At 49.9% G+C, this 14,318-nt stretch overlaps 1 protein-coding gene across 1 annotated transcript in view; it reads right to left on the bottom strand.

The window, feature by feature from the left end:
* Nucleotides 1-3,292: 3,292 nt before the first annotated feature.
* nexmifb (neurite extension and migration factor b) overlaps nucleotides 3,293-14,318 on the bottom strand; it is a 42,071-nt gene continuing 31,045 nt past the window's right edge. Inside the window, exons 2-5 of the mRNA XM_042340830.1 lie at nucleotides 9,234-9,364; nucleotides 6,439-7,658; nucleotides 4,922-6,388; nucleotides 3,293-4,789 (exon numbers count right to left, since the gene is read on the bottom strand). Coding sequence (XP_042196764.1) covers nucleotides 3,293-4,789; nucleotides 4,922-6,388; nucleotides 6,439-7,658; nucleotides 9,234-9,315 — 4,266 coding nt within the window. The 5' untranslated portion in view covers nucleotides 9,316-9,364. The remainder of the gene's footprint in view (nucleotides 4,790-4,921; nucleotides 6,389-6,438; nucleotides 7,659-9,233; nucleotides 9,365-14,318) is intronic.

The raw sequence follows: 14,318 nt of genomic DNA on the forward strand, positions 1-14,318 counted from the left end.
TTGAGGAATAGATTCAATCAGCCACGCAATAGAAGGAGGAGAGGGTTAAATCCTGTCTCTTTCCTGCAAGGTGGGGAGGGTGTCGCCTGCTCCAGGGTAAACAACCTTTCTGGATATCGCTCCTCTGCACTTCCCACAGCAGCACTGATGAGACGGGTCAACACAAGAGGCGCACGCAAAGAGGTACTTGACTCCTCGCATGCCCTCCTCACTGGCCTCTCACATTCACATCATCTCACATCCAGCTCACCCAAACATTCGGCGCCTGCATCCTTACCCACGCAAAACTTGGCTTCCTTCACCTCCCATCACCACCTAATAAAATCCAATCACTCCACGTCACAGTAAAAGCTGTGAAGTACTTTGAGACATCCTCCTAATTATTATTCAAGAACAAGTGAACTCCTGATAACTCGACCCTGGATTAACTTGTCAATACCACTTAAGTCATCATACTATCAATATTCCAGCCATATCTATTTATGTGCTTATACATGTGCCTAACTCGTTACTCCAGATAACTTGTCACTGAGCCTGTTCCCCCAGGAGTGATGAGTTATCAGGAGACTATAAATACAAGTTATTGCTGTTGGTTGGCAAGGCAAATAAAATGGGCAGAAAGTTAAGTGACAAAGACAACAAAAGGGTTTCAGTGCCCTTCATTTTGGGTCATTCCCACACAAATCTAGTAATAAAGCAGATGTGGAGCCAGTCTTACTTGGTGCATGAGAATAATAGGATTTCCACAAAAAGGACACAATGGTGGAAGAGAAGAAAATGCACTGACTGTGTTCTTTGGAAAACAAGCATTTCTGAGGGAATTCAGAGCTGTCCAGCTTTAAAGTGTGAGAAGGGACTGAGGTCTCAAAATGACTACCTCACCCAGCCATCATTCTTGTTTTTGATTCCAGTCCGATTTCCTTGTGGAAATTAAAATTTGCAAGCAACAGTTAGAATCGCAAGGAAATATTTGCTGCCTCTGAAAAATATTAAATTTTTGAGCGCTTGGTTCGAGTCCACGGGGAATTCTTTCACTCAATTAACTTCCAACTCCCTACAGTAATCGATCCACCAGCAGAGATTCTCATTTATATCTTCTTCATTCCAAGGTTGAAATGCAATGAATTAGATTAGTGTTTAGTTACTGTGTTGACACACCCTCCCTGCAATGTTTGACTTTTTCCCCTTTGAGACAATCGGTGGCACTAACACTCCCAACAATAAGATACTGTTTGCGCTGAGTAAAAAACTACCACACAGTACTAGGTAGGCCAGCATCAGAAACAATGTCAAATAATGATTCCCCCGCCCACATTTTAAACCCTAGTTAAACCTCCATTGTTTTTTTAAAAAAAATTAAAAACCACTCAATGCACTACAAACAATTCAGAAGCAAAAGTTTAACTTGAAGGACTCTGGGGTGAAAACTGCAGCAAGCAGTATTTAGAACAACAGAGAAAATTCCAACCTGCACTCTCTCCCCATCCCAGCACCCAAACACAACACACTCTCCCCCACTGTGAGTTAAGTGTCGAACACCTGCTTGGCAAATTGTTACCGTAGCACAGGTGAGACCAGCGCTCTGGGATGCTACCCTGTGTGAAGGACACTATATAAATACAAATTGTTGTTGTTGACTCCTGGCACGAACTGTCCTCTACATTTCCTACAAAAGAATTAAATGAGAAGGAAACCAATGGACAAGCTACTCTTTTTGTGGGACTCCTAAAATGAGCTTCCAGGTGATGGAATCTACGGTTCGGACAGTTATGAATTTGCGTACTTTTTACCACCCATCTTTTATTTCTTCACCCCCAACCCACTTCGGATTTTCCAAAATTTGCACGTACCTTTGCCAGCCTCCCATTGTCCACTGTGATCGGGTCACAGCATACGCACTGTAGGAATGTCACAACTCGGCACGCGGACAGCACTTCATGCTTCTTCCCAATCTGTTCCAAACACAGAATGTTCACTGCTTGAACTTTCAGCGAAGTTCAGACTGAACATGAGCTGTTTACAGTCCAGACTCTTTTTACAGAGGAGAGAGAGGGAGACGCACACATACACCGAGTTTGCATTTTTACGTAAAGATGAGGTAAGCACATTTTGGCAAACTGGAACCACAGCTGAACTTGGGTTAGTTGGCAATGGGTTTCTTTTTGGCAATGATTTTTTTTTCCGAGGTGCCATATTCCACTATGAGCTGAAGCGCCTCAGGGAACTTTCCGTAATATCACTGGAATAACAAGTTCAAGTTGTCCTTATTTATTTTTTCTTTCTCTTATCATTTGTTTTAAAACATAAAGAAAAAAATTACATCAAAGCTGGTACGCTCCTATAAGTCGTAAAATGTTAGTTAGCTTTTTACACTTGTTCGTGGTTTGGCACAGTTTGTTTTTTGCAAGTAGTGCACTGTGTGATCGTAACATCATCATCCTCATCAACGGTGAATATAAAGGAGCTCTACGGCTCTTTGGAGTGTAGAGCCTTGCAGTCTTTAACTAAAACCTACTTTTATCCTGTAAGATGCACAATAGTAATCACGTCTCTCTCGCTCTCTCTCTGGATTTTTTTTTCCCCCTCACTTCCCCATCGTTTTCCATTTTGTTTGATCACTGACAAGGCCTCTGAAATAACATCTTCTTGTTTTTTTTCCTTTTTTTGCGTAAACATGATCCGAAGTACACTAAAAACAAAAGCGCTAAAGAAAAGTGGGGTGGTTTTTTTGTGTGTGGCCAAGTAAGAAATTAATCTTCTTCAAACATTGGGAAAACCCTCAAAAAAGGCCCCTTTTTTGCTTTATATTATTTTTATACATAGAAAAAATTACAAGCAGCTCTGCCCTTCTGCAAGGAAAACAAATCAATTCATCCTGTGGTTCAAGGAGTATTCTTTTTTTTTTGCAGAAACTGTAGAAAAGTGTTTTTTTTTTAAAAAGAGAAGTGAAAAAGCAGGTGCTAAAATAACCATCGGTAACCGAACCACAGTCAAGCCAAAACAAAAAGACTACAGCTTTTAATACTATTATTAGTGGGGGGAGAGGGGGTTGTCGTTCGAAGAAGGATTTGTTTTTCCATGCAAAAAAATCATTCCTTTGAAATGGGGATGGGAGAGAGGGAAGGTGGGGAGCAGAGGGGGGGTGGGGTGGTGGTGGTGTGGGTGGAGGAGGGGGCAAGTAAAAGGCTACCTCTGACATGCAATCGTGCTCCAAAAAAGGTAAGGTAAGGGGCAGTGCCTCGGCCAAAAAAGTGCCAGGGAAAGTAAAGGGGGTGCGTTTGCAGCCACTGTATTACCTCAGTTTTTCAAGAGAGGCTGTCACACACGGCTCCTTACGGTGCTGCTCTTGCTCTGCTCGCTTTACCTTACTTTTCTCGTCCCCTGACAACTTTAACGTTGCTTTGTGGCGGTACATTTTTTTGTGGACGGGGACGCCGGGGGCGGCGGCAGGCGGGTTGGAGCCCCTGTCGGCAGCGCCCGCCCGCGACGAGGACGAAGTCGACCCCGGTACGAAATTCAACCGGCCGCCAGCCGGATCGGCGGGCGACACCTTGCTGGGATTCTTGCTCGAGGCCTTGGCTGTCGACCGCCGTGTCTTGGCGGGCGCCGACACCGCCGGGGTCGCCATGGTTGTCACCGCCGCCGCTGGGCAGCTGGGTTTCCTCTTGACCTCGGACGGCGTGCCGGCCAGGATGTTGAGCGTTTTCCACTTGAGACTGTTGGCCTCGAGCGAGTGGCAAGCGCCCGGTGCCGAGGCGGCCGGGGAGACGCCGTGCTCCCACACCGGCTCGATGGACGCCATCATGAAGCGCTGCACCTCGGCCATCCCCGAGGCGATGTTGGACAGGATGTTGCTGGGCTCCTCGAACTCCCGCTGGTCGTCGAGCAGCAGCTGGGGGCCGGGAACGCCGTGCTCCGACCAGCCGGGGCCGCTCTTTTTACTCGAGGACCAGCCGCCGCCGCCGTTCTGCTGCCTTTTACCCCGACCCGGGGGCGACACGTGCAGCGACTGCGACTCGCCGTTCGCGGTCTCCGAGGCGGTCTTCCCTTCCTCTGCGGACAAGAAATCGCTCCTCTTGCCGTGCGCCGGCCGTTTCCCGCCTTTGGGCGCCGCGTGAGCGTCACTCCTGCCGCCGCCGCCGCCGCCATTTTTCTCCGCTCCTTTACCGGCCCCTTTCGGCTTCCTGCTCTTCTTGGCGGCTTTGGGGGCCGGGTTGGCGGTGCCGGCAGCGTGCCGACCGGAGCCGCCTTTTTTCCTCCCCTTCGGGCCCTTCGCCGGTGCCGGTGAAACCGGGTCCGCCGCCTTCCCGAAGATCGCTATCCCCTCGCCCACCAACTCGCCGGGGTCTTCGTCGTCGAACGTGTGGAACTGAAAGTGATCGCCGTTCAGCAGGAACCGGCCCGCCGCGGGTCGCCCGTCACCGCCGAACGCTTTCCTGGGGTCGCCCGGGGCGCAGGCCTCCTCCTCCTCCTCCTCCGCCGCCGCCACCACCACCGTCACGCCGGGCGACAGGTCGGGCGTGAGGGGCGGAGAGAACTCGGACAGCGAGGCCTGGCGGAAGCGGTCGGGGGTGAAGTTGGAGATGTCCAGCAGGTCGGCCGATTCCTTCAGCGGCGCCGCCTCGTCCACGCTCTGCGGGATGACCAGCTTGGGGCTGCAGTGCGCCAGGAAGTCCTCGCCCATGTCCTCCTCGCCGTCGTCCTCGCGCGGCGGCTTCAGGCTCAGCGAGGCGAAGCCGATCAGCCCTCCGTCGCCGGTGGCCTCCGCCGCCGCCGCCGTCGTCGTCTTCTTCGGGAGCCGCCATGGCGTCCCCCGCGGCCAGCCCGAAACCACCGTCAACCGGGAGGTAATCGGCGCCCGGCGGCAGCGAGTAAGTCTTGCTCAGCTCGTCGTCGTCGTCCACCTCCACGCCCCGCCGACGACGACGACTTCCATCCCCATCGCCCGGTAACCACCGCCGGCTTCCTGAGGCACCGGCGCCCCCAGGTCGGGGGGTTTGACGCACCACAGCTTCTGGAAGCTTCCGTCCGCCCCCTCGTGCCGCTCGAGCTCCGTGGGCGGCGGCGGCGCTGACGTCATGACGCACGCCTGCCCGAGGCGCGAAGCAGCGAAGGCCTCGTGGGCCTTGGGGACGGCCATGGCGGTTGGAGGAAGAGGAGGAGGAGGAGGACGGTGGTGGTTTTGGTCGGGGAAGTAAGCGATGCCGGCGGGGCCGATGGAGTCGGACGAATCGAGCAGCGTCTGCAGGTAACCCCCGGGGATCACGCGAACCGTCGTCGCAGCCGCAGCCCCGCCGGTAGTACAAGATGGCGGAGGCTTGTGAGAACAGCAGGCGGCCGGGTGGAAAGCACAACTCTCAGCCGCCGCCGCCTCCTCCTCCTCCGCCTGGCGGCACGGTTCAGACACACGGGTGCCGGCGGCGTCGGCCCGGAGGCTGCCCGGGCTCCTTGCGCCCGACGCCATCTCGCTCGCGTCCGTCACCCCCTCGCCGCCACCTTCGCTGGCCGCCATTTTATTCCTCTTCCCGCCGCCCTTCGGCTTCACCCGCCCGAGCGGCCGGCTCCTCTCCTTCGCTCTGCCCTCGCCCTTCCCGCGGTACGTGCTCCTCGCCGGCGGGCTCCCGGGCGAGGAGGAGGCGGCTGAGGGCAGGCCGTCGAGGCAGCCGCCGGGGATCCTGGTCCCGGCCGTCGCCGACGCCGACGCCGCCCGGTCTTCCTCCTCGTCACCCTCCGCCTCCACCCGTTTCGGCCCCCGCGGCCGTGGTCGCCGCCGCCGGGCGCCCGCCGCGTGGAAGGAGCAGGCGACGCGCTCGCTGGGCGCCAGCTGCAGGCGGACCCGGCGGCTCCTGTGCCGGTCGGCGATCTGCTTGCTTTTCCTCTTGGCCGGGTGGGAAGGGAAGTCGCCGGACTCGGCGCCGCCCGCGCGCAGCCGCCGCCGCCGCCGCCTCTCACCGGACGCCAGCGCCCGTTCCCGCTGCCGCTGGCGCCAGAATTCCTTGAGGGGCGCCAGCCTCCGGTACCGGCGCAAGGCGTCGTCGGTCAGGCGCACGCTGTCCCGGGCCGCGTCCACTTTGCCCACCTTCACCCGCATGTCCTTCTGCCCCTTGAAGCGGTTGATGATGATGTACTTGATGATGACCGGCGGCTCCCGCCGCGCCGACTTGCGGCGCTTCCTCGGGCACCACTCGTCGTCGTCCTCCTCTTCCCCCGCCGGCTTCTCCTCCTCCCCCTCCTCCCCCCCCGGCCCGCCGTCTGCCGGCCATTCCTCCTTCTTGCCCGCCGTCCTCTCGCCCTGGTCCAACGAGTCCACGTCGTACAGGTAGTCATCGCTGTAGCGCACCTTCCTCTTGGCACGGAGGGCGTAGTTGGGCCGCCCCGAGCCCGCCGCCGCCGCCGCCCCCCCCCACCACCCCCTCCCCCTCCGTTTGCCCCGGAGACGTGCTCGCGCCCTCCCGCCGCCTTCACCGTCTCGTACGACGACTCGGTGCCGTAGCTGTCGTCGCTGAACTCCCCGGAGTCGTCCGCCGAGCGACCGGGTTCGAGGAAGTGGCTCCTCTTGGCGGGAGAGGCGAGCGCCTTCGCGTTCGCGTCGCCAGCCCTCTCGCCGGTGTCTTCCCAAGCGTCCGCCTCGTCCGGTTTGGGCGGCGGGGGTTGGGGGGCCTCGGAGCCCCTCTTGGCCGCGGCCGGGCTCTTGCCGTCTTTCTTGGCGGCGCAGCTGGCGATGACGTTGGGGAAGAAGTTGAACTGCGCCTCTTCCTGGAGGGCGTTGCTCTTCTCCCTCACGTTGTCCTGGAAGGACTCGTACCTGATCTTCAGCGAGCACACGTCGCTGCTCAGGGTCGACTCGTCGTCGAACATGTAGTTGTCCACCTCCTCCTCGGCGAAGAGGTTGACCGACAGCTCGTTCTTGGAGCACAGGTCAAGCAGCTCGATCTTGCTCTCGCTGATGAAAGACTCGAAGTAAGCCCAGTCCTGGCTCGGATTCGCCAGCAGAGCCTCCTCCCCGTTGCATTTGTCCAGCAGTAATCCCTCGTAGTAATGTTTCTGAGCGATATCCTCTGACTCGCTGTCAGATTTCTCCACGTCTCTTTTGTCTGTAGTCCTTGATTTGTGCACGGTAAAACTCAATAGCTGGTCGGAGAGCAGCTGATCGCCGTATCGTCCGCCGTCCCCGGTGCTCATGCCTATATCTGAAACAGAGCAGGTTTCGCAGTCCCTGTTCATGTCACCTATTTTCATGCTTATCCCAGGCTCTGCATCGACGCTTTCTTTCGACTCAATGAAGCAGCCCAAACAGGTTCTGCTCTGTTGCATCAAACAATCGCCGGCCAGAGATGAAATGCCTTTGGGCTCCATGTACGTGAATGGAGCTTTGTCGAAATCCTCTGGGACAGACAAATAACTGGCACCCTTTGTAATACAAGATGTAAGGGAAATGGCGTGAGCAGAGGAATCATTTGAAGTGTGCTCAGACACATCGGCGAGTCTCAGCGGGGAGGGAGGGTCCAGCACGCAGGAGTCTTTTGGTGTCGGTACCGGCGGCGGCGGCGGCACCCTGTGCCCCGGCTCGCTCTCCTTTTGTGAAGTGGCCGAGGGCAACCCAACCACAGGGTCCACCCCGCCATAAGGCTTCACGGTGCTCCCTGTGCCGCATGGTTCTACGTGGGGGAGAAGAGGGGGTAGGGGGAGGAGGAGGGGAGAAGAAAGTTAAAACTATTTCAAAAGCTAACCTTGGCCTTTTTGCAAACAAACTTTCTTCCTACAAAAAAATTAGTAATAAATAATTCTTGCATTTGATGCAGCGCCTGGTCACGACCGAAGGATGCCTCAAAAGTCCTCACTTGCCTAGAAATCGCTTCAGGTTCTACAGCCTCCCTTTCCCATCTCTGAAAGATGCCATAGGCTGTTGCATTCATCCACAAAACACATTTGTTGCACCTTACCGTATATCTTATGAAGCGCTTTGGGGCATCCGATGCGGAAGTTGCTATACTAAATGTAAGGATGATTATTATTATAATTTAAAAATACTGCTTCAACCATGATTAAGCATCACTTTCTGTATTANCCCCCTTCCTCCACCCCCAAAACGCTTCGAGATGTTCTTCTACATAAGGGGTGCTGTATAAATGCAAGTTGTTGTTGCTTGTTACATACATTTGCTCTGGATTTCTAATTCTCCTTCACGAGCAGACACCAAAAGTATGAGAGAGAATAAAAAACATCAGCTCCAACGCCTTTCGCCATAAAACAGAACAGATTCCTGATCAGCTAAGACCCAACTCTCATGAAAGATAAAAGCCATTAAGGGCCAGTTAAACAGCAATGGTACATCTCAATCCTTTGCTCGGTTCTCTTTGAAATGATGGCTTTAAAGTGCCACGATTTGTATGCAGTGCACACCATCCACAGTCTTACTTAACCACGCTGTTCGAGGTTCATTCCGCTCTGTGCGCTCAATGTCACATTTCCTTTGATGAAGGCTAAGCGCCATCATGCTACGTTCGTTAAGTTTGGTGTTTTTTTTTGTCCCCATGTGCTTATAAATAATTAGAGTGTAATTTCATCTGCATCATTTAATTCCCATTTATTTATTTTTATTTTTCTGCTGTCACTCTAATAATTTCACTGTGCTCCTCTTGGGAAAGGCAGTGGAATTTTTTTTCCTTTGAAATCGTGCCCCCAGCCCAACTGCCTCTCTCCCCCACACCTCCCCTGCGTCACTCAACCCCCCCCCACCATCAACCGACTCCATCACCCCCAATTTTCCACCCTGCACCCTTTTAACTTGGGGTGGAATTGGGATGACATTACAGAGTGAATTCAGTGGAGGACGAAGGGGGAGAGGAGAATCAGTTACCACACTGTATTTAAATATAAGTGTATAGGTCCGTGTGCGCATTCAGCTATTTCTCAGTGACAATGGGTCTAAAATTTCAGGACGGACTTGTGGGCCGTAGACTGTACAGGTAATCTCTGTCAATGGTGGTTAATTAAGTAATTAAGGGACCTGAGCATGTTCAGCCCGTAGGTTATTAGCCCATTATTATATTATTATAACACAGTTTGTTTAAGCCCATTAATTCCCCTTACAAAACAAAAAGTGTGAAAATTCAAATTGCTTTTGTGAGATTTTATCTTTCTCCGCAGTGGCGACACGCACACCACAAATTCAATTTTCTCATTTCAAAAACAAATATTGTATGCGTTGGTGGCAGTGATCAGTGGCTTACCCTCGTCATCAACCCCATTAGGTTCCACGGTACTTTGGTCCTGGTCCTGTGCATCCAAGTCTTTTTTTTGTTGGTCATCCATCAATTGCGCCTGCTAGTCTTCATTCCACAACTTACTGGTCCCATCCGCTCTGCAAGTGCATTGAATAGTCCATTTTACAAAATACACATTTTAAGAGCCACACAACAGGAGCAGCTGCTTCAAGAGGAGCAGGAGAGAATATCCCAGGCACTAAACCATGACGCCTTTTGAGCTAAATAATTCTGCCCCCAAACACATTCCTTACATACCATGAGCTCATTCTCTGCAGCAATTAATAATAATAATAATCCTTGCATTTGATATAGCGCTTTTCACGTCGGGAGGAAGTCCCAAAGCGCTTCACAGAATACACTGTAAAGTGAATTGACTGTATATTTTGCTTGGATTTAAGACTTTATTGGGGGTGGGGGGGCAGGAGAGAGATGGGGAGGGCACAGGTTAATAATTGTATTGTCATGAAAAAAATACGAGTGTAATTACTGCCACTCTACTTCCAGCACACGTGAATAAACGTATAATTGAACCTTTCTTTCTCAAACCACACGTGTGCCTACCTACCTGTTTGCCATAGCATTTGTGAAACGAATTGGCCACTCAAGCCCAGCTGAACAAAATCAGCATTTCCCTCTCTCTCTCTCTCTCATTGCCGTTTTTCAGTGTCATATTCTTCGCAAATAAATTCTTTGTTTGGGTGTCGGCGTCGTGCTCCGCCACTGTCAAGCGCTCTGGGATGCTACCCTGAGTGCAAGTTGTTATTCTAGCGCTGTGCCAAGTCACCTGATCCCTGTGGGCTCAGCAGCAGAGGATTTCCTAAGTTGGCTTCAACAGCACTGAGGTAAAGAGAGATAAAAGCACCCATGGCTGTGCCTGTTCAGGTGGACAACAACAACAACAACAACATTACATTTCTTTAGCCCCTTTCACATCGAGAGGACGTCCCAAGGTGCTGGACGGACAGAATTCAGACAGGAGCTGGGGTCGGGATCGGGGAGGGTNGGGGGGGGGGAAAGCAGGGTGATCGAAAGCACGGTCGAAAAGGAAGTTCTTGAAGGAGGTAAGGGAGGGACTGCGGGATGGTGTGCGAGGCGGAGGGACTGTGGGAGGGTGGGGGCAGAGTAACAGAAGGCCCGCCCGCTATGTTAACTATCATGGGACTATTCCATAAGTAGGAGGAGTTTCTCCAGGGATCCTGGCCAAAAACCCTCCAGATATTTGAGACATTCCCTTGTGCAAATGTGATGCCAAGTTTGCCTAAAGTCACTCCATTTTACTGTAAAATCCTGTGAAGCACTTTGAGATATCAACAACAACAACAACAAGATTCCATTTATAGAGCACCTTTCACGTCGGGAGGACGATCCCACGTCCCAATCCTCCCAACATGAAAAGTGCTATATCAAATACGAGGATCATTATAATAATAAATTAGCCATCTTCTTCATGGCTGTCTGCAAGGCTGGTCACTACATTCGATGCCAATGACCTGTAAAACACTTGCAAGATGTTTCATCATGAGCACTGAACGCCGCTATAAATTTAGAGACTTCAAACCAAAAGACATCTTCCTCATCGGGGAAAAGAAACTCCTTTATAATAAAGTGAAGCAAGAATCTACTGGCACGAGTTTAGCACTTCATCTCTGTCAGAAGAGCAGACTGCATTCAGACACTAATTACCTGCATTAACATCGGTTGCCCACACTTCTGCTTTCACACATTAGGCTGGTGCTGACCTGGGGAACCTGCCCGGGAACCTGCCCCTGAACCTTTGCATGGTAACACACGGGCAGTGTTCAGACTGGGATTATGTCACGCCTCCCGTTGGCAAAGACAAATGAGATACTGATGTGAGCCAGTTTTATCCAGCACCTGCCAGGTTGGATTAGCGCACAGGGAGGAAAAAACACTCTACAGAAACAGCAGCTTATAGAATTTAGTTTTAATTTTTTTCCCCCCACAATTCCTTTCGTAAGATTCCATGCCCTTCGCTTGCAAGTTGTATGCCTGATTCCCCCCGCTCAAAAAAAAGCATGCAGACTGAGACCAACAAACAACAGTGGGGACGAGACGGAAAGACATTCTAGAAATTACTTTTGGGGTCTCTGCTTCTTTGGAAGATAAGTGGGGGGAAACAAAGTGGGGTACAGGAACAGCCTGTTCCATAGATCCTTTACAAGCTTTTCTCCATACTTCTGTAGGCCCTTAATTCTCAGGCAACTACCTTCCTTTATTATTAATGATAATAATCCTTGCATTTACGAAAGTGCCTTATTAAGTTGTCGAGACATCTCAAATAGAATATGGTGTGAAGTAGATTGACTGCATATTTTGTGAACAAAATGCGGCAGTCATTTTGCACACTTCATTGTCTCACAAACATCCACGGAGTAACCAATTTAATTTGGAGGATTGTTGTCCAGGACACTAGAAGAAACTCCTCTTTTTGAATGGTGCCATGGGATCTTTAACATCCACCTGAACAGGCAGACAGCGGCTTCGGTTTAACTTCTCATCCAAAGGATGTACCTCCAACAATGCAACACCCCTCCAGCATGGGATTGGAGTGTCAGCTTAGACTATGTGATTCCAATTTAGGGCTTGAACACACAACCTTCAGACTCCCAGAGGCGAGAGTGCTACCACTGATCCAGGCTGACACAATAATAATACAAGAATACATTTGTGTAGAGGCTTTCACGTAATAAAGTATTCACATTTAATTTAGTAATCAGTAGCCACATCATCTACAATTTCTTAAGGCCTTCAGGGCAGAGGGTGTTAAACAACAATGACTTGCCAAAGGGGTTGATTTATTCACCTTCCTTTGGCCCCTCCAACCACAGGTACCTAAGATCACAATGACCTTGTATTCTTGTGACACAGTGCAAGTGTCATCCCAACATCCGTACTCATGAGTACTGTACAAAGCAGCTTAAACACAAAAATTACAACCTGGTCAAGTAGTATTGGACCTGAAACTCTTCTTCATCTGTTCTGACTTTTTTTAAAAAATTGGGCTCTCATTTATTGCAATATTTATGTAACCGTACATCAATGCCTAAAAACTCTACCTTGAATATGCACTGTGTGTCCTTTTCAAGAGCTGTAGCAAACTGGCTACTAAAGTTACCAAAATTGTATAGAATGTGAAATTTTTAAATAATAAATTATAATAATAATAATCCTTACATTTGATATAGCGCTTTTCACGTCTTCTAGACGTCCCAAAGCGCTTCACAGGATATACTGTAAAGTGAATTGACTGTATATTTGTGGGCGAATCACTGTTTTACTCTCTTCCACTTGTTTTTTCACTCGATATAAACTTCCTGTCGTCTGTTCTGATATTGTCCTTTGCAATGCTAAACCTATGTCCTTTTTTTTACTATCTCAGTCCATCCTAAAGTATTGATCTGGGTTTACCTTTTTAAGCCCATTTAAAATGTTATCCACTTCTTTGAGATCCTCTTTGGGTCGTTCACTCTTAAGACTTTCTTTGAAATAGTAGTAGAACTTTCAAGAAGTGTCAACTGTGGCGGTGGTGGTGGTTGGGGTGTGGGGGGAAATAACAAGAAAGGTCTCGGGAGGAATTTGAAGCGAGCCGTGAAAAGTAAGAGCCAACCTGCAGATAGCAGGTTAAAAATTAAGACTCGGAGGAGTCCAACGGAATGAGTAAAACCCAATTAAAAGCTGTTGGCTCTGGCAAGTTGGGTCAGGAAAATTAATGATGAAGGGGAGAGGGTGCTGCGAATTATGGAGGAGGAGAGAATATTTGACCTGAAGAATAATCATGGTGACAGGGATTGCATTAGAAAACACCAGGTGTTTTTTTGAGCGGGTGATATGAACTACAGGAGACCCAGGCAGAAGTTAGAAGTGTTCACTAACAGGAATTAAAATCATTCTGACCGAGAATGCGCTCACTTTGTTGCTCCCGGGAGTACTGCTGAAAGGGAAGAGTGGCCTGATGAATTTGTTCTTCAACCTGGGCCGATTCGGCCTGGGCCTTCCTCCCGCCGCCCCCCAAGTTAGTCCATTGGCGGAAACGGCACTGAATTGATGGAAGGAAACGCAGCTCGAGTCTTCTTGCGTAACCACAAAGCCGATTTGCTGGAAGCTACCCATCCACCACTGCAGTCTGAGTCAATCTTCTGCCTGGAAATGGCCCTCGAAAAAGGTGCTCGGAGTGATTCACTGAAGAACCTAAGGTCTCAAAGCACTTCACAGGATTTTACTATGAAGTGTATTTTGTTGGTGAATACGGCAGCCAATTTGCACATAGCAATTTCCTGGGGGGTGGGGGAAGGAAGGTGATTGTTGGCAAGGTTTGGTAATTCAGGAACAAGGAGTGACAAAGCTGCACTTGTGGAGTACATGTGTAGTAGCACAGGTTGGGTTGGACCAGCTGTTAATAGTTCCAGTGCCAAATATAAGTGGGCAAAGCATTCAGAGGAACATGTTGTCCCAGCAACTGAGATATAACCTTAGGTAACCATAGTGTCCATCAACCAGTTAAGTGCATGTTCAAAGTACTAATATTAGCGATAGCGTGCATCAGAACGGTCCAACCTTTTGGCTGCTGAGGGCCGGAAACTGGATTTGACAAATGCCCGCAGGCAGCATAAGCAATCTTTTTGTGTTTCCATTTCCAGAAACACAACCCGTAAGAATCTTATAGAAATCCTGTGTTTTAAAGTGTGTAACGATATACCTTCATTTCCCTATATTTTAGTTGCAAATTTCAAATAGGCAATGTAAAAAAAATTCATACAAATTTTAAAACGATAACACACTTACCAATAAAGTACATACAAGAAACATTAAATCCAGAGTAAATAATGAGTGTGAAAGAAGTAATTAAGTGAATTAGAATGCACCTAATTTAATAGCCCTAACAATAAACAAAATGATGATAACACTGTGAAAAATGAACCAGAGCTCAAATGCCCTCTATTTTCCACATCTAACTTGTGTTTCTTATTGAGATTCATAGTTTTGTAGTTTTAGAATTGCAAAATATGTAAAAATATCTTTTTAAAATAC

Source organism: Callorhinchus milii, unplaced genomic scaffold (genome assembly GCF_018977255.1).
Source record: "Callorhinchus milii isolate IMCB2004 unplaced genomic scaffold, IMCB_Cmil_1.0 Scaffold15, whole genome shotgun sequence".
NCBI lineage: Eukaryota > Metazoa > Chordata > Chondrichthyes > Chimaeriformes > Callorhinchidae > Callorhinchus > Callorhinchus milii.